Below are 20860 nucleotides of genomic sequence, written 5' to 3'. Positions count from 1 at the left end.
CTTTCCCTGGACGCCTTAGTTTGGACATTTTCATAGGCTTAGAAATGTAAATTTGTAACTTATTAAATTCCCCCTTTTAAAAGCCCTTCTAGTTCTGGTATAATGCATTCCAGCAGCTTGCAAATTACTTGTATCTAACCTCTTTTTTTTTTTTTACATGGGCAGGCACCGGGAATCGAACCCGGGTCCTCGGGCTTGGCAGGCAAGCATTCTTACCTGCTGAGCCACCGTGGCCCGCCCAAGTCACCATGGCCTGCCCTGTATCTAACCTCTTAAGTGCCCAAACTTTAACGGAGAAGTCCTTCAACTTTTAAAGGTTGTTCTGTAGAGGAGGCTGGCTTGATATATTCTGGTTTGCCTCATGAGGTAAGTCAACTCATAGACAGAGTAGAATAATTAATGTTGAAGTCTAAGGAATAAAGTGCTAATGTAATGGTTATGAAAGAAGAATGCAGCTAATATTCTCTCTCTGCAATATCACATTTTGCAGGTACTTTGTGTTTGTATATATAGCAATAGATACTAAACTGGCCAGCCACCTTGAATATATGTTAAATGACACTAGTAAAGTAGGTCTTATTACTAAAATTGATTGCATTCCATTATATTTTAATGTTTTCCTAATTTAAAGCTCTAAACATGTAATACATCTTGTCAGATGCTTCTGACATTCAGATACCTGCTGTACATGGAACAATGCCACATTATTAATCAACCATTCAACTTACTACAAGTCATTATTTTAGATTTTATAAAATACAAGTTTCTAACAGAATATGTTACACCTCTGTAACATGAAAATACTCATGATCATTTTAACCAAATTTGTATCATTTTATAGAAAACACAATGTTTCATACAGGCAATTTTATTATTACTTGTGTCTCTGGAAGGGAGCAGAGGTCCAGATGATCTAAACAGAATTTTAAAGCTCTTTTAATGCTAATCGAAATCACTGGCATTTGACTTGAGATGCATTTTGTTTTTTAAGCTCTTCCTGAGTTCTGCTTAGGTGATACTAAATCGTTCAGTGACCCCAAAGCTTGCGAAGTGCCAGGGGTAAATATGTTTAGAATTAAAAATGGGAAATTAACATATAGATAATTGAGAGTTGACCATTTAAAATATAATATAATAATCAGTAGCATTCTCTATGAATTGTATACAAGAGGCTGCTGTTTCTTCGATGGATTTTGACCAGCCACCAATATTCCCGGCAAAGTAAGGAAGGATACTAGAAGAAATCTGGTTAAAGTAAGATACCTGTTACAAAAACAAAATACAGCATTTTAATTTACAGTCTTATTGGCTTGGAGCCCTTTCAAACAAAGATCTATATCTCACAAGTAGTAGGGGAGGCAGTGACCCTAATCTTTTGAGAGGCTTCTGGAATGGATCTAAAAGAATGACCCAAGGACTACCCTGGCATGGACACACATCCCAGAATTACAATTAATTTGGGTAAAGTAAGAGGTTTCCCTCTATCTGTGGGAGTAAATTAGTCTGCAATTGTTTCATCAAACTTACTGTACATGAACTGCTGTCAATAGGATTGATCAGAAATCCGGCACATGTGATTTCACTTCTGATGTAGTGTGGGCAAGGTGGGATTAAATGGTGAACAACTGACTTCACTGCCACCGTGTAAGTGTTACTGAAAGATAAAAGAAAGATTTCTAAGTTTTCTTGATAAATGGAAAATATTTGTTAGAAAATCAATTACTCTAAGCAATGCAGTTGATTTACATTGGTAGAGGTGAAACTCTGAAGACTGAGCTCCTCCACATCAGTGGTCCCCACTAGACACATTCTCTATGACCACATTCAGGTGTCACAGGGACACAGGTGTTTTCTGCTCAAGAATGACTATACTCTGCATAACTCCACAAAGATGGAGTCAGTCTCAAAACTGAAGCTTGATTGTGTCTGAAAGCATTATATTTTCAAGCCAGTTTGCTTTTTTCAATTACAAAATAATACTCATTATTGGAAAACACCTTCAAGCAATACAGAAACCTATAAGGTAGAAAATAAAAGTCCTCCTTTAGTCCACTCTAGCTCCAATCCTACTGTCTAGAGCTGCCACTTTTAACAATTTGTATGTATTCCTCAGACCTTTTTCTAAATGTGTATTTAATAATATCTGTGTATGCAAATGCACACGCATATATACATACCTACATGTCACTTTACAAATATTGGTTTGTATTGTGAAAATGTGTTTTTTCACATAATAATCGGTCTTGGAGGTTTCCATATCAGTGCATCTATAGCTCCTTCATCTATTTTGATAATGACACAGTACCCCGTAGTACGAATCTACTATAATTTATAAGAAGGACATGCAGTTTATTTCTAATATCTTTTCTTTAATAAATGATACTAGCCTGAACATAGCTGGGGAAGGGGTGGGGTATGGAGCAGGGGTGTATTTCTATAGACCAGCACTGGCACCGGAAATGAAGTGGCCAATTCCAGGGGTAGCCCTTAGCTCTCCCAGAAGCTTCCACTTCTCGCCTCTTGGAATACTGGCTTTTGGGACACTTGCTCTCAGAACTTAGATGCCATGCTCTGAGAACCCAATTCACATGGAGAGGGCATACATAGGCATCCTGATCCACAGCTTCCACTGACAGCCAGACATGCTGGATGTCTAGACTCGCCAAATTTGGGGATGATTGTAGCCTGAGCTACAACCTCACAGGAGACCCCAAGCAACAATGAAAGACAGTTAACAATGTTATGCAGTAATAATAATTGGAAAACTTTCTATTTGCCCACTTGTCTCATGATTTTTTCCCTACTTTCTTGACTTCTGTTTTAGTTTTTAATATCTTTTATTATTTCCTTTTCCCCCTCTATTTGTATTTTCTAGCTAAGCAATTACATTTTCAACAACTAGTAAAAGTCTCTCTTCCTAGCCAATTATATTGTCTTTTAATTTGTTTCCTTTTAAAAATTTCATTGACTAGAACTATCCTTACAGTATTGAATAGTAGTGGTGATAGGCATTCTTGTCTTAGATTTAATAATAAAGTATGCAATATTTCACCATTAAGTATAATGTCTTATAAAGATCTTGAGTAGATTTTCTACTTATTACTAGAATACAGAGTGTTCTTATCCTTAAATCAAGAATTGCTTTGAATTTGTTTAGATGTTCTTGATATCTATTAAGATAATCATGTTTTTTCTTCCCTATTCTATTATTATGGTGGATTACAGTAGTATATTTTCTAATATATTCTTTCTAGTATAAACAAACATTATTTTTTTTAACAGTCTTATTATTTAAATATATGCTAGATTCAAATGCTATCAATTTATTTGGGGTTTCCTCATCTGTATTATGAATGAGATGGTATATACCTTCCTCTTCTCTCCTTTTACTTCATTGTGTGTGTGTATATGTGTGTGCTGGTTTGAAAGGAAGTATGCCCCCTAAGAAAAGCCATGTTTTAATATAAATCCCATTTCATAAAGGTAGAATAATCCCTATTCAATACTGTATGTTTGAAACTGTAATCAGATCATCTCCCTGGATGATGTGATTTAGCTAAGAGTGGTTGTTAAACTGGATTAAGGGATGACATGTCTCCACCCATTTGGGTGGATCTTGGTTTATTGGAGTCCTATAAAAGGGGAATAAGAGATTCAGAGAGAGCAGAGAATGCTGCAGCACCACGAAGTAGAGAGTCCACCAGCCAATGACCTTTGGAGATGAAGAAGGAAAACGCCTCCTGGGGAGCTTCATGAAATAGGAAGCCAGGAGACAAAGCTAGCAGATGACGCTGTATTCGCCATGTGCCCTTCCAGCCAAGAGAGAAGCCCTGACTGTGTTTGCCATGTGCCTTCTCACTTGAGAGAGAAACCCTGAACTTCATTGGCCTTCTTGAACCAAGGTATATTTCCCTGGATGCCTTTGATTGGACATTTCTATAGACTTGTTTTAATTGGGACATTTTCTCGGCCTTAGAACTGTAAACTAGCAACTTATTAAATTCCCCCTTTAAAAAGCCATTCCATTTCTGTTATATTGCATTCCGGCAGCTAGCAAACTAGAAAAATGTGTGCACATGCATATACACGTGTGTTAATCTCATGTAGGATTATGTGCGTTTTATAGAAAAAATTAGGAATCTTGCTATGTGTTTCTATGATTTTGAATTTGGAATTTTCTGTTTTTTGAAGATTTGGTAAAAACTCACCTGTAAAACAATCTTAATCAGGTGCCTTTTGGGGAGTTTACCTTTTCATTTCTCTTATAGCTATTGCCTATTCAGGTTTTCCACCCCTTCTTAAGTCATTTTTGGAAATGGATATTTTTATAGCAAACAGTCCATTTTATCTAAATCTTCAAATTTATTCAAATACATTTAGATATTTCTGTATAATTTTTAGAATATCAAACATTATCTCTGGTTTTGTCTTCTTCAGTGATTCTAATATTTACTTAAGTCTATCTTAAGGGCTTGACAAAATTTTGTCTTTCATTCACTGTTTTTTACAATTTCCAACATTTTTACTTTCATCGATGCTCTCTCCCTAGTTCATCAAATTCTTTTTCTTTATAAGTTTTTCTTTCATAATTCTGACGGTTTAAAAACATGTCTGCAAATTCTCTGGCACTCTTCCCAGCAAGAGGTAAAATCCCATGCCCTTGAACCTGGCCTTTGTGGCAGGCTTGATGGAAAGAATGCAGCAGAAGTAACAGTGCCAGTTTGTTGGGAACGGCCATGCAGTTTCTGCCGGCTTCTCTCTGGGAGGCTCCAGCCACGAGTAAGAAGTCTGGCCACCATGAGGCAGCACGAGAAGAGGTCACAGAAGGACAGAGAGAGGCCTGAGAGGAGCCCTAGTTGTCCAGCCCCCAGCTGACATCCCAAGCCACAGGAGCATCCACCTCCAGACACAGCACCCAGCCCGGCCAGTGTCTGACAACAGCTGCAGGAGAGCCCTGAGCAAGACTCCCTAGCTGAGCCCAACCAGCCCCCAGAAACAGGAAGGACAATAAATGATTGCTGTTGTTTTAAGTCCCTAAATTTGCGGTGGCATCTTCTGCATCAATAGATATTATCTTTAAGTTTATTTCAAGGCTCTTCATGTGATTTTTTGAGTAAATGCTTAGTTCATTTATTTTCAATATTTCTTATTTTTCTAATAAATGCTTTTAAGAACATAACATTTTCTCTGGCTACCACTTAGACTGTATTCATTATTATCTGATATGTCATGCTTTTATTGCTTTTAACTCTAAATAATTTGCAGTTTTCATTTTTTATTTCTTCTTTCATCTGAGAGTTACTTAGAAGTTTTTTTTGTTGTTGTTGTTCTTTTTTGTTTTCTTAGAAGTGGTTTTAAACTCCCAAATGAGAAGACTGGGGAGGGGGCTACATTTCAGGACTAATATCTAGTTTTATTCCATTGTGTTAAGATAATGTGGCTTGTATCATTTCTACTTTGGAGAATTAATAGATATTTTCTTTGTGGCCTCTACATGGTCAATTTTATAAATGACCCAAAGGTATTTACAAAAGAATGCATATTTCTATTGGCTAGAAAGCTATTAATACAAAACTCTTATTTTTGTTATCCCATGTTCCATATGTATATTTTTATTTTAATCAGTTCTTTGTTGAGAGATGGTTAAACGCACACTTAGAGCACACATTTCTCTTTATTATTGTTGTTATTATTTGAGGCTTCAGCTTTTCACTGAACACATTACAAAAGGATCAAGAAGACCCCAGCCCGTGCCATCACCACTCTGCTCCGGTTCTTCTTTCTTTGTCTCCCCTTTCTCCTGGGGCAGCAGTGGGGGGCTGGGCAGGACTCCAGTGGTGCAGCCCCCGCTGTGGGGCAGACCGCAAGCCCCTGCCCTGCACATGAAGCTCCTGATGTGGACGTTGGTTTGGGTCTTTGCAAACACGCCAGGCCAGAAAGGTTCAACATTTCCCCTGCTGCTTTCATGCAGCGTGATCTGATCTTCCTGGACGTGACCGCACAGTCACGCAGGGTGAGGGCCGAGCGGGCACAGGCGAGCTTGGAGGCCGAGGCCCTGGTGCCGGGGACGGCTGGGTGGGCAGGCGCCGGGCAGGCAGCTGCGGCCCGGGGCTACGGGCTGGAGAAGTGAAGGGCTCACCCCACAGCGGCCTGGGCCCCAGGAAGAACCCGGCACCTCAGCAGCAGCTGAGGAGAGCGCTCAATCTCAGTCGGATTTGGTTAAGAGTAACTGCTTATATTTTAACTTATTGGTGGATTGTGTTTTTTGCAAAATAAAATTTTTCTTACTCCTGTTTTTGCTTTTTCCTACAATCATATGTTGGCTGAAATTAGTTTTTGTACTCGTTTCATTTTATTGGGGTTAGCCTAGCATATTTTTTAGTCTCTATTTTAAATCCCATGGTGACACTTTGACTTAATTGTTCAATTTATGTGATATGAATTAGGTATTTTGGTGTTTTTTTGTTGATGTTTGTTTTGTTTGTTTTATACCCGGTATGAGGCTTTCTGGATTTTTAACTCATTCTCATTTACTTTAATTTGGCTTATTTCTGCTAATTTGTTTTATTATTTTTTCTTTTATTCCTACTTTCTTACTATCTTCCTCCTTTTATTTTAGCTTTTAGCTTAAAGGTTTACCTTTAAGCTTTTATTTAAATACTTTTTTTTAATCAATAAAGTTAAAATACATCTTTAAAGGCTTAACTCCATTCTATTTAAAGACTCATTGTGGGGAGAGGAAGCCTGATACCAGTCTAAATGTAATTTACCTTATCTTCTTGAAAAGTGTGAATTGTAGAAATAGAGTAACGTAAGATTCCCCTCCCCTCTGAGAAGGAAATACATGAAATCAGAAACATTTCCGCTCAAGAGAATCATCTTTAATTATAGGGAAAACTATGAGTCAATCACTGAAATATGAATTGTTTACTCAATTAATTGTAAATTGATTGAATTGTAAATTGCCTTTTCCAAATTGATTTTTTTTAAAAAACCGAATGATTGAAATCTATATCATCCAAGGAGCTAAACAGTGAACCTATTTTACTAACTAATGTCAAACAAAGGTCTCAAATATGGTTAAATGTGACTATGTCCTTTTATAATGTTACAGAAACTCAGCTGTATTTCTCGACATCAATTGTAAAGAATGAAGGGATTTTTAACTGTCAAATTGATTTACTATACAAAGCCTGTCTTCACCTATCTGAAAAAGATCTCTTTAACCTCAGTGAATAGGTTTCACTGTGAAACATATATAGATATTGCAGAGTCACAAAACATGGTTAGTACAGGATAGTTCACAAGTTGTACTTATTGTTAATGACTTGAAATGTAACTGGACTTATAATCATTTCATTATTTTCCCATCCTTCCCTTCTTCTGTCCCTCCTCCATCCTTGCTTTTGCTCTATCTATCTTTCTCTGTCACCTAGGTCCTTTGATTCACATTCTACCTAAATTCAATTTATCCTGAGAAATTTAAGCCAGCATTTTGCTTGCTTGCCTCCCCTCCTTAGTAATTTAAAAAGTGCTTCTGGCAGCTTCTAAACCTAAAAGCTACGTTTCTTCCCTAAGATGGTCTTCTATTAGAGTTCAGTAATTCCATCAGAAAGTATTTAGGTTTTTCTTTTCATTTTCCTGTTTAGTACTTATTAGATCCTTTCATTTAAAATTTTTTCTTCAGTTCAGGTGAAATTTTTTCTTTTATTTGATAATTTTATTTTCTTTTGTCTCTTTGTCTAGCACTCTCACTAGACGTTGATTTCCTAGATTTAACTTCCATGTCCCCTAACTTTTCTCACATATTTTCTATCTTCTTGCTTTATGTTACAAAAGATTCCTAACACCTGTCTCAGTAACACATTCTTTAATACAGTCTTAGAAATTATTATTTGGTATCAATAGAGATGATAAAAGCTGATCATTATCTTCCATATCTTCTCAAGGCCTAAAAGTCCTAAATTTCAAAACTGCTTCCTCCCTTTAAACATGCTGGTAGTTGCCTCAGTCAGGCAGCATTACCTTCTGGATTTTAAACTAATTCCTAGGATTTTGTTTGGGTTCAACTGCATTTTGAATGATAATAGAATGTTCTAAAGATATGCTAATTATCAGTTTTATATTTATATAGGGAAATAAGAAAGGGAAATTGTGGTAGTTAGCTTCAGTTGTCAACTTGGCCAGGTGAAGGCACCTAGTTTTGTTGCTGTGGACATGAGCCAATGGTATGTGAACCTCATCTGTTGCTGATTACATCTGCAGTCACCTAGGAGGCATGCCTGCTGCAATGAGTGACATTTGACTTAATTGACTGGTGCTTAAATGAGAGAGCTCAAAGTAGCACAGCCCAAGCAGCTCAGCATACCTCATCTCAGCACTTGCAGCTCAGCCCAGGCCTTTGGAGACGCAGAAAGGAATCACCCAGGGGAAAGCTGTTGGAACCCAGAGGCCTGGAGAGAAGGCCAGCAGAGATTACCCTTAGCCTTCCCACGTAAGAAAGAACCTCAGATGAAAGTTAGCTGCCTTTCCTCTGAAGAACTAACAAAATAAATCCCCTTTTATTAAAAGCCAATCCGTCTCTGGTGTGTTGCATTCTGGCAGCTGGCAAACTAGAACAGAAATGTTTTCTGAGTCTTACTTTACACATGGCTGGCACTCAGTAGATGATTATTTTTTAAATGATAGCTAAAAGTCCATCTAGAAAAAAATTCATATAAACAGCATTCAAAACCAGAAATGCCTACATTGACTTCTTTATTTTCATTTAACTATTTCTACTCCATACTATAAAATATTGCTATAATATTTGAACTACTCATACTCACCCGTCTTTGAGAGGCTTCCTTTGTGATACAAGTACAACCAAGTCTTTGGGTTTGTCATTATTCACTGCACGACAGGTGATGTAGTATATCTGATCATTTTCACTCACATGCTCTCTGACTTCACAGGACCTATATAAATAGAACAGTGAAAAAAGGTTGTATTTTTATACTACTAGAATAAGGCATTCCATTCTCTTGTTTGCCTGCATAATCCCATTGTTGATATCTAAACCTACCACTTCTGCTCACCTAATCATCCTCAAAGCCAGCATCACTGCTCTTAAAGTGCCTTTAGAATGAGCTATTTGATCAGAATGAATAATTCTGCAAGTGACAAGGAGAGTGATGTCTGCCTGACTCTAAGTTCACTACCCTCAACACTTCAGAGAAAGACATTTAGTTGTTTTTCCATAAAATTATTTTTCAATTAGATCAGGACTGTTGCATGTTGCAGAAAGCATTCAGTTTGGAATCAGACCATTTGCCTGTGAACCCCAGATTGATATTTATTAGCTATGTATATTAGGCAAGTCATTTCATTTTTTCATCTATAAAATGTAGACAATACAACCTACTGTATGGGGTTATGTGAGGATTAAATGAAACTACCTGGCAAAGTACATGAATTATAGTAGGTATACAAGAAAAGTTAGTTGAATTCAAATTCATTCATTCATTCATTCCTCCATTCACTCAAATTCTATTTGGCTGGAATGTCAGGTTACATGGACAGTGGTGAGAGAAACACTTAAAAAATTAACACCAAAGTTTAGGTATTTTTTTCCCTAAAAGCTTTTTATTTATAGAACAGCTACAAATATTGATGCAAGAAAATTGTGAAGTGATTCCTCTTAAAGTGTTTTATTATGATAGTAGTAACCATGATATACTATTCTGGCATCTATGTAAATGTAACATATAACCCCAGAGACCGTACACTTTAGTGGTGTTAAATTGTCTGTTATTTGGAAATTTAAAAGTTGACAAGTTCCTACATTGTCAAGAGTAGGAAATAAATGACAATGCTTATTATTGCAGGAAGCTTATCTCACCAATCCTTCCCTTTCAACAAGGTCCCTCTGAGGCCCTGAAAGGTGCAGTAGCTGAGGTAACTGGGATTCAGACAGAAGCCTCCCTCCTTGGAGAAGGGGACTAGGCCTGAGCGCAATCAGTCACTGTCAGTGCAGCTGACCAGGTACACTGCCTTGTATTCCAAGGAAGGAGGGTGGAGATTGAATTAGGGATGCAGGTGGCAGGAAGTCACAGAAGTAAGAGATGTGACTCTTGCATGCTTTACCCTTATCCAATGTAATTTTCCCAAGAACTCTTCAGGCTTTTTTTTGGTCAAAATTGCACAGAAAGGGAAACTTGAGCAGACAAGGAAAGAGGGGGAAACACCTTACCATCAGAACTCACACAGCTTCTTCTCTTGCTTCTCCCAGTGATAATTGTTTCATAGGAAAAGAAGGACACACCAATTAAATATCAATGATGGTAAGAGGGAAGGACAATTAGACTATCACCTTGTCAAAAGCAATGAGGTTGTGTATTAAAGTGCAGGACTGTGGAATTCAGGCCTGGCTCAGGTCTGTGTGTTCACACTGAGGTTCCATCACTTGACTGCCTGTTTAATTTTGGCAAGTCTCAGAACCATGAAGACTTCTTGGGAGGATTACATTGGATGAGTTTAAACCATTTCAACTCAATGTAGATGATAAATAAATAATTGTAATAATTGTGTGTATGTGTGCCAATCACATATACACACCTGATGTAGTATTCTGTGTAGAGCAAGCTTTGAGAAATAGTCTTTAAATAATAAGACAGTGGTTCATACACTGGGCTATGGAGATGAACTGCAATGTGGAAGTCATTTTTTACATGACCTCAGGGTTGGTTAAGAGAAAAAATTCAATATATTCTTACAAGTAATGAGGGTCCCATAAAGGTCGCTTTGTAAAGTCTGACAAGAGATGATAAGCTATGTGTGCTGGTTTTTCCACGTGCTCTTCAACCCAAATGGATAAAACCTCATACTCCTCCAGAGTATAAATTTTTATCTAAAAGACAATAACAAGAAAAAATAAATTACAAAAGAAAAATGAATGTTTTTAGTTTTAAAACAACACACACATATATGTAGGTATAGACTGAGTACACTAGCTACAGCATCTTACTACCTGGGTCTAAAATGAAGCCAAATGATGACAGTCACTTCAGATACTTAGGTGATGTGGTCTGGAGCTATGTATCCCAGAAAAACATGTTCTTATATTTGGTCCATTCCTGTGGGTGTGAAATCCTGTAAATGTGACCTTTCTATGAGGTTTCTTTGGTTAAGGTGCAGCCAGACTCAAGCGGGATGTGTCTTACTACCGAAGGCCTGATAGGGAAGGTCATGCGAGAGAGAAGGCCAGAGGGAGCAGTCAAGGGCTGAATGTCAAAGGAACCCAGAAGAGAAGGGAGAAGCCAGGAAAGGATGTCATGTGAATTGCCATGCCACAGAAAGGCCCAGGACCAGCAATACCAGCAGCCAGCCCCAAGGTGAGACAGTCTGTAAGGAGAAAGCATTACCCTTGACTTTGATCTTGGACTTCTCCGAGCCTCAAGACTGTGAGCCAATAAATTCTCATCATCAAGCCAATCCATTGCTTTAGCAATAAGAAGCTAAAACAGATGACGAGAGAGAGAGAAAGAGAGAGAGAGAGAGAGAGAGAGGAGAGGAGCTATTTCCCAGATGTTAAAGTCCTGTATTCTCCAAACAACATGTGGCATAAATGTAGGCTACTTAATTACTATGCAACAGTTTTTCTTATGAAAAATGACGAAAGTAAGACTTTATCTATTCGTGATATTTCTGTGCCTTTACCCTGGAACAGCAGAAATATCACCAGACTGCTGCAAGGAGTGGCCACTCCTCTTTTCTCCCAAGAGACCCTGCAATTAAGGCTATAGCGAGGACATTTTGCCAGAATGTCAGGCATTTCTCCAGGTGGGCCAAAGGTTTCCAGGAAGCAAGCCAACCACCTCCAGAACCAACTCAGCTTTTCAGCAGGACCTCTGAAGCACCATGTCTCTTCAGCACAAGGCATTCTTTTATTTCTGAATTAAAGGGGCTTATTCTTTTAGGAGGCCAATTCTGAGGTATCTAATACAAATTACTCCCTTGGAAAAGAGGCGATGTCAAATGGCTCCCCATCTTGGGGAGCCATTTGACATAGGTTTAAACATTAATGCATTCCTCGTTACATGGAGCTTTCTTTCTACTATTCTTTTTACAATAATCAGAGATGTGTGTTCAGCTAAGAACACATTTATATTCCACCCATTTTTTCCATCTCTTTCAGGGTCCTTTGAAGTTAGTGTTGAAATTTGCCATCTTATAATCATTCCCATGGCAACAAGCTGTGAGAAGACAAACAAACATGGGGTTAAGACTTCACTGCAGGAATCAAGCAGATGGAAAAACCAGGCTGTGAAAGAGAAAACCTTTATTTAAACATAGATGTCTTCAATAAAAAGGAAGAAATGAGAAACTAACTAAAAACAGCTTAGAAAGGAAAAAAGTGACTATTTGCTTATGCCATTTGCCCTCCGTAATTTACCTGAGTACCCAAGCATGCCTTTAAATCTAGCCTTCAAAGGAGGACATAAATCAGGCTATGGACACTTAGAAATGGAAATATATCAATGGAGCTCCAACTGGTTGATGAGACTTACCCCAGCATGGACATGTCTAACTTGACCCCCACATTGTATAGGGGTAGGAGGAGGTTCATTGGTGTAAATACAAGGGAATGGACCTTATCAAACCTTGGTGGCCATGTGGCTCTATGCCAGGCTACTGAGGTTCTGTAATCTCAGAGGAGCTGACGGTTCATAGCCAGCATGAAATCAACAACCCCAGTCAGATTCTGACCTTGGGCATTTATGGACTATCCTGTTGGAACCAACATGGAGTGAGATTTAATACTGAGTTGAGCACTTTTCCCAGAAACCTCAGGCTACAAACACACATTGCTGCTTCCTATCCTGGAGCCAGAGCAAACATCAAGCTAAGTTGCCACCATTAAATTCTACCTTATAGAGCTCACTAGACTAATCCAGTCCCAGGTACAGTGCTAGATTAATGAATGAAATTTTGATTCTTCCCCCAGAAGACTCATGGTTCTGCAATAGAATCAATGACACTGACGCAAACAAAGCAGACAAGGAAAGGTAGCTGTTGGTCTTGGCTCTCTTTAGACCATACTAAGACAAGACAGCTTTTGCTCAGTAAAAAAATTCTCTAAGACTAATTCTCCAAGCAATGAGCTCCCTTTCAAGCTCTGGAGAATGCAGGTTTATTGCATTTATAACCAACTCAGATGTCTTTTTTATCATTTGGTGGTTGGAGACTTTTATGCTATGAAATGAAATTTAAAGGAAGTGAGCTCAAAATCTGTTGGGGCTTACTAATGTATTATTAATTATATTATTTTTTCATTCTAATAAGGGTTTGTTTAATGGGTTTGGAAGTCATAGATGTACAAGAGAAAATAACAAAATTTTAGAATCTTGTGCTGTCTGTTGACAAATGTGTTATTGAGACTATATTGTGGGAAATGGGAAAAAATGGTGTTCTCCAAGGCCTAAGAGGAGCCTTAAGTTTCCTTGGAGGCCTACTATAGAGGCTGGGGGGTGGAGTGGGGGAGGGCGTTGGACAGGTGGAGCTCTGGACCCATCCGCTCCCCTGAACTTCAATGAGAATAGCTCCTCTTTGGTCTGTTTTCTTCATTGGGATTCTGCAAAGGTTATCAGGTGGTCTGTTATTCCAGCTTGTACTATAACTTTTACAGCACATTCCCAGTAACTCCCTAAATAAAAAGCCCCTCCTGCTAGGCCAGCTTACTCTTTATGTCATTTTTAACACCAAAGCTTGGCTCAAACTACTCACAGACCAGAAAGCCCTTTCTTCTGCAGCAATCTATGCCTTAGACTACTTTCAAGGTCTATCTATCTTAAGAATCACCTCCTTCCTTTCTGAAGTTCTAAGTCACTGTGCTACCTTACTGAAAATTGCTTAAGAGCAGACCTTTATGGTTTAAACACTACTATCTGCCACTAGCTTGTATATTACCTTAGAATTCTCAGGTGTTTCATGTGTAAGTGTAGACTATAAGCTTCTTTAAGATGAGAGTACATCTTTTGTTCCTCCTATTACTACTATTATTAATTCCATCATTATATACTGAAAATGAAATATGGATTAAAACAAGTACTGTCCAGCTTCATTACAAAAAGCAAAAGTTTTAGACTTCTGCCATCTAATTTATATTGAGAATGATAGACTTTAAAGCCTGAAATAAGTATTATTCTTAACAGATAGTTGTGTTATAAAAATTATTCAATTAAAAAGTAATAGGAAAAATAAGAGAGTTGCTTTTTCTTTTTTGGGGGGCAGTGCATGGTCCAGGAATCAAGCCCAGATCTCCCGCAAGGAAGGCGAGCATTCTACCACTGAACCATCTGTGCACCCAAGAGAGTTGCATTTTAAAACTAAAAAGGGGAAGAGAAGAGGGGACTAATTCAGAAAGAAAAAAATCAGACCTTTATCATAAATATAAATCCGAAAAAAGGAAGGATTCAAATTTAACAGAAATAATATAGAAATGTTTCTTTAATTAAACAATATCCTTTACAAGCATCTGTGCAAAAATTAAGAATTAATTATTGACAGCACCCCAAAGACACTAGCAAATATATTATCATTCATTTTGGTTTGTTTCTGGCTTCCACCTCCCATAGAACTGAAATGTTAATTTATTACATGACTTCACTAAATATGTCATTTGCCTTCATTCTAAACACAAGCCTTTCCTTTCCAATGCTGCTCATGAATGCTTGGATGCAGGAATGATGCAAAAAGAGTTTATATTTGTAAAAGAAAACAAAGTCTAGAAGCATCTTTCATGAGGGATAGAGAGAAACAAATAGCAATGTTAAACCTGTGTTTCTGCATTACTAAACCGAGGATAGCCCCAGCCCTAACTGAGTCTAAGGGAGGTACAGAAGCCCCAGAAGGATTCACTGGTAAGGATAAAGAAATAATAAAAGTAAATAATCAAAAATAAAACTCAAGAGAGGAGGTCCAAGTCAGAGTTGAAAAGAATCACTGAAGTAGTCTGAATTTGCTTAGGTTTCAAAGTAAGGTGACCACATAAAATAGCATTCAAACTGGACACTGAAGCACTGTTAATAATTACAATAGGAAAAACAGATATAAACCAGCCAGCACTGGACATTTGGTCACCCTATTTAAGAGGTTATTGCCTCATTGATGACAAAAAATAGCATGCACTAAACCATGAACATAGCCAAAGAGCCAGCTTCATCGAGCGTATCCCTAACGCCAGATACTATTATGCTCTGAGCCAGAGCAGTGAGAGGAGCGGCCCTCAAGGGCTTATGGTTTAGTTAGGTATGGGCTTCAGCTTCAAAGTCTCTCCTGATGTCCTTCTGGAATTAGCTGAAATTAAAATCCAAATGATAAAGGTTTGTTGATCACCTGCAAAGCCCTGTAAAAGGTGCTGAGGGAGATATGAAGGAGTCAAGACAAGGTTTATTCCCTAAACAAGTTTATGATATAGAAAAAGAATATGGGTAAAAAGTTAAATACCATGTAAGATTTAAATATCAATTCAAGGCCACCATGGAAGAAATGTCACAAGATAGTATATAAATTAACTGACAAATTAATTTTAAATAAATAATTGCTACAGGAGCTCCTAGAGGGAGACGTTCTTTTAGGCATGGTTAATAAGAGAGGCTCTATGGAAAAGAATTTGTCCTGGGTCTCAAGGACCAGGTAGAATTTGCGGAGATGGAGAAGAACAGGTAAACTATGAGAAGCTAAGCTTAAAGGTTTCCAAATGCACAGTGTTCCAAATCAGCCAGCGTGGCATAGGAGAGACAGGGCTGGAAAGATGCCTGATCCTTAGAAATAGCTTTCCAAAAAGACTTTTTACCTTTCTAAAAGCAGCAAAAGCAGCAGACCCACCCCACCAGCACCCCCACCACCACCTGACATTCCTGATGGATGCCTCCTACCTTGTCCACAGCACTGGTAACCTCCCAGCCACCTTTGGCTGCCAGCTTTTTGAGAGCCTCCACATTGCCATGAATCAAAGATACCTAAAGTACACATAGTTTAAAAGCTGTGTGTTCAACTCACATTCTGGTACCTTCTGCTTAGAAAATGGATACTGTTAGAGGATGTATATCTGAAGCCAGATAATGTTGAGTTTAGAACTAAAATGCAGTAACATAATTTCTATATCAAACTCAATTCCTTATTCAGGCCAGGTAATATGAGGCCCATGTGCTTAGCAAATTACAATCATTTTAATGGATGTCCCAGGCAAAGACAGATTACTTTACAGTTTAACTTATAATTAATAATAATTAAATTTGAATTTCCCTTTACATTTTATGATCTAAAACTAAAAAATGACTACTACCCTGTTGTTGTTTTATAAAAATACAAGCTGGTGAGCATGGCATGGTAAGACACCAGATCTCAATGTACCAAGCTGCTTGTATATATATGATGGCTGGGCATCCTATTTTTTAAATTTGGAAACTGCAATTCAAATAAGGCAGTGGAGCAACTGATAGCTTGATTTTATTTCATTTAGAAATGACTGGTTGATATAATTCACCATTTCATCTAAACCAGTCTAAGTACAAACTAAATCAGCTAAACAAGGGGATTTCAGTTTTGTAAAGATGTCATTTTTACATGAAAAGCTCTGAATCATAAAACTGTCACCTGGTTATGTTTATCCCAGTGTATGCAACGTGGAATCTCTTCTTTGTGGGAAGTAACATATTTTCTGAAAAAAAAATTAAGTAACAGTTTTCATCCCTGCATTTAGCACATTAAGGTAACCATGACACTTTCTTGAGCTGAAATCAGCAGTTTAAAAAAACTGCTTTTACTGGTGGGACATTCAAGAAAAATTTCCATCATAGCCAGTTTCAGAGAATATTATACCTTTCAATCTGCGAATGTGGAAAAAGAGACCCAGGGAAGGCTCTTTGTCATATAATTTGTCAGATAAACAAGGGATTCTACAAAATCCTTACATCTTCTGTCTCTTACCTGCCTCGGCGAATTCTCTTGCGCGCGATAGCTCCACGATACCTTCTAAAATCATCCTTTAATGAAATTAAAGTAAAATCAATACAATTCTAATATTTTAGTGCTGTAATCCTTAAGCATCTCCTTCCTAAGTCAGTTGAAAGGCTAGTTGGGATGGTGGAGGTCTCTATGTGAACCATGCTCACCAATCAGAGACACCTGGCTGATCCCCTAGCAGGGCAGGTACATGGATAAAAATGCAATCATTGCTCCTGTTTCTTCTTTTTTTTTAATACGGCAATTGTCACCACTTCTGAACCAAGAGTTATACATATGTCTTACTATAGAGTTTTGTAGACAAGGTGAAAGATCACAACAAAGCAATCAGAGGATGAGGGAAAGAAGGGTCAGCTGAATGTGGAGTAGCATGAGAACTGGACGTAAAGAAGTGGGAGTCGGAAACGGGCACAGACGATGATATGCCACCAACAGCCCCATGTGGCCAAGGAGGGGTGAGGCCTTCAGAGCCTCCATCATTTCAACAAATGATTAATTTGGAAGGGGAAAAAAAAGGCCATTTTTACTCTGTGTTGCAGAAAAGAAAAGAAACAGAGGGAAATAGCCATATAGAGGCTGTTGCTGATCGAGCCGGTTCTGGGTCTCTGGAGGAGAGCGCTCTGTCCCCACAGTGCCCCACCCCAGTGCTCTGATTATTGGCCCTGGTGTGGCAGTCACTGACCTTTGAAAAGGGTTTGATCCTGGGAAATGTGATGAGCTCGTCCTCACTGTTAATGGCATTATAAATGAGAAAAGCACTGTTGATGTGCCGGCCTCGGCCTTCGGACCACTCCTGACAATCAAAGGCCTCCACGCGCACTCCGACTTCCACACTGTGGGAGGGTGGCAGGGCCGTGGGCAAGGAGGACGGGCACCCGAGGCCTCCCATCCCCATCGCCACCAGCCACTTTGGAACAACGAAGAGCACGAGGGCCATGCTACTATTAAAATCCATTTCGTGAGGCCCATTTGTTCGTACACGCCCCCAGGAGCATTTCCACTTTGCTTTCCCACTTAAAAGTAGGAAATAGGCCATTTGGGGCTTTGTATGTTCATGAAGATATTTTGGTTTGGGGGTTGTGTGTTAAATCGTGCCAAAGTCAAAAATTTCCCCCCAAAACAAGTTTCGTAGTAAAAAGTAATCAAACATTAAAATTTGACAGAGATACTCTCTTTACACTTAGAAAGAAAAATGACACTAAATTAGATCTTTTCATTGTGTAACAAGAATGATAAAAATAAACTGAAGTGGTTTTCACTTCATGGTGGTGAATGACAGGCCCATTATGAGTTGGCTGACCATTTAGTCACTAGGACACTTTGAAGTGTGAGAGGAGTTCATGAGGCCAGGATGACTGGTACAAACTGGTACCATCCTGGGCAAATGGACATATATTTGTCGTCATTACGAGACAAAAACCAGCCCATTACAATCTTTTCAGTGGTGAGGGAGCCCCAAGCAGAATACAGGGTCTTAAAATGTGTGCCTATAGCTTTTGAAAATTGAGAGTTTTCAAAAAAAAAAAATGAGAACGCAGTTGATTACTTTAACGTAGTCTACCATACTCAGTCCTAGGTTGCAGTAAGAATAAAAAATTATTTATGTGCAAGTCTGATTTTACTTATAGCAGCCTAAGAGCACTGGACGTGCTTTACCAGGTCTGAAATGTATTGTTGACAACAGCATTGAAGACAAGGCGATCCCCAACCGTGGATGGTCCCCGGAACTTAAACATATCCACAGACTTCAGAAGGGGGTGGTGTGCTTGACCTAGGCGGCTGGTGGAACAAAGGCAAGGAGAGAGAGAAGAAGCTATCATTCTCCAAAATATTTTCATCAGCTGCTTGTTCACCTAGTGGGTGCAATATACAAGGACTCAACTTGCTTTCTAAATAAACATCTCTTTTAATTCAAGAGTGAAATAAATGGCTGGATCAAGTGGGTTGGAAATGGTTTTGTACACTCTGTAAATATTTTGGGAAATAACCATCTCCCCTAGCAGTGGGGTATTTACCAAGATGCTGATACTTTTCCTTTCTGTTGTGGTGATGGTCCTACTCTTGCCTTGTTCTCTCTGGAAGTCCTTCCAAAAAGCCAACCAACCAACACCTGTTGTTGTAATTTGGGGGTTACATTCACTCTAGGTGGCTCCTCATGACTACAAAACAGGAAGGACTGTCCAAGTTGGAGTGGGCACAGTGAGGGGAACTGCCAGCTGGTGCCATTCACACTAATTCCTTAGTTTTACAATTAACTGAATTTGCCCAGGTAGTGAAAGACTAATTTTTTTTTCCCCACAGAAAAATCTCCTGGATTTCTGCAGAAAGCCTGGAAGACTAAGAGATTCACACTTTGCAATGTGTGTGTGTGTGTGTGTGTGTGTGTGTGTGTGTGTGTGTGTGTGTGAAATTTTGAAATAAAGGATATTTAATCCAAGAAAATTACTTCCATAATTTTCTACATTTCAGATTTCTACTACGATTATTCAATTACTCTAAAGAATTGCACTGACACTAATACAGTCTCAGCTATGCTTAATTATATTGTAAGCATTTGCAATAGAGCATGCTGAAGTGCTCTATTGTCATTAAGAATGACACTCTCATTTTCAAACAAACTGCCTTATTTGTGCATAATTCACATGAAGTATAAGTATAGGTTGCTAACTGTAATCATAACTATAGATATATTAATAAAATTCTTTTAATTGGAGGGAAAATAAAGCCTTAATTTTCAGTGGTTACAACAATGGTCAAAAGGGCAGATCCTGTTTGAAGGTATTTTTAGAGTACAAAACGGTCCTTAAAGCTGCCCAATTACCTACACGATCCCATAAAGAATAAAATAACCTTTTTTTGAAATTGTGATGAGTTTAAAAGTATTCTTCCAAGTACTCCCCTCTTTGTCCTCTTATTTTTCAGTTAAGCCTTTGGACATAACAATTCTAACCAGCATCTTCAAAGGTCAGATCTAATTGTAAGTTGCCTTTAAAAAGGATGGTTACTAGACTGACTTATTTTTAGGTGCAAAGACTGCCTTCTATTTCTTTTCTGCATCTTCTTTGTCATAAGCTATCATTACAGTGAGTTTCAGTGTCACAAGATCAACATCCAGCATTCAGAATAAAGTATTAGACCTGTCATTTCATTTTTATTTTTCAACCAGGAGCTTAAACATTCACCTTCAAAGAAAGGGACAGAGTAATCCTGAAGTTAACAGGTAAATGATTTACAGTTTCTTCGTTTTGATAAAAGACAACATTTTACTCAGTCCTTCCCTTGTCACTTCGTCTAGTCCTTTCTACCCTCTCGCAATTGGTCCCCAAATCACATGCCAAAGGTCAAAACCAAGAACCTTGCAGAGATAGCAGCCACTGTCTCCATCCAAGCCATAATCTGGCCACCAAATGTATTTCCATGATGGTTTGCGTGGGGTGGGAGGACAAGCTCAATGCTCTGAACAGACGTGCCTCCGGGGGGAACGGCTCCTTCCTCTTCGTCACAGACTGGATCTGAAAGGGGGACGTAAGTGTCAATGCTGGTGACCTTAACCACAGGACCTGGGGCGATGGCTTCTTCTGCCAGCAACACACCCAAATCAGTCTTTTCGAAAAGTTAGACTATTCTGAATGGTTTAGAACTTAGCCTGTGATTTCCATCTGAATGATGGATATTTACAGTGCGTTCGGTGAAGGTAACAGATCAGAAAGGACCTTCTAGAGACTATTTCAATGTACACAACAAGTCAATTTTGATTAAAAAATGGTTAGATTTAGATGTGAGTTGCTTGGCGTGGGAAAGATTAGATCAGAGCGGGGAATGGAAGGAAGTAATTGAATAATCGTAGCAGAAA

The 20860-nt window shown here is 38.5% G+C and overlaps 1 protein-coding gene across 10 annotated transcripts in view; it reads right to left on the bottom strand.

Moving 5' to 3' along the window:
• Window positions 1-264: 264 nt before the first annotated feature.
• ACOT12 (acyl-CoA thioesterase 12) overlaps window positions 265-20860 on the bottom strand; it is a 66286-nt gene continuing 45690 nt past the window's right edge. For 6 of the 10 annotated variants that reach the window (XM_077139257.1, XM_077139258.1, XM_077139259.1 and 3 more), the window contains exons 4-13: window positions 20363-20519; window positions 18664-18786; window positions 17690-17840; window positions 16972-17027; window positions 16639-16702; window positions 15918-16001; window positions 10755-10888; window positions 8829-8957; window positions 1528-1654; window positions 267-1263 (exon numbers count right to left, since the gene is read on the bottom strand). In XM_077139257.1, the coding sequence (XP_076995372.1) occupies window positions 1120-1263; window positions 1528-1654; window positions 8829-8957; window positions 10755-10888; window positions 15918-16001; window positions 16639-16702; window positions 16972-17027; window positions 17690-17840; window positions 18664-18786; window positions 20363-20519 (1169 nt within the window). In that variant the 3' untranslated portion in view covers window positions 267-1119. Of the gene's footprint in view, window positions 1264-1527; window positions 1655-8828; window positions 8958-10754; window positions 10889-15917; window positions 16002-16638; window positions 16703-16971; window positions 17028-17689; window positions 17841-18663; window positions 18787-20362; window positions 20520-20860 lie in introns of all 10 variants that reach the window. The other 4 variants (XM_077139252.1, XM_077139253.1, XM_077139255.1 and 1 more) reach the window with 3 other exon arrangements.

The sequence above is a fragment of the Tamandua tetradactyla genome, chromosome 21 (genome assembly GCF_023851605.1).
Source record: "Tamandua tetradactyla isolate mTamTet1 chromosome 21, mTamTet1.pri, whole genome shotgun sequence".
In the NCBI taxonomy this organism is placed as follows: Eukaryota; Metazoa; Chordata; class Mammalia; order Pilosa; family Myrmecophagidae; genus Tamandua; species Tamandua tetradactyla.
This window is presented reverse-complemented; position numbering and strand designations above follow the sequence as displayed.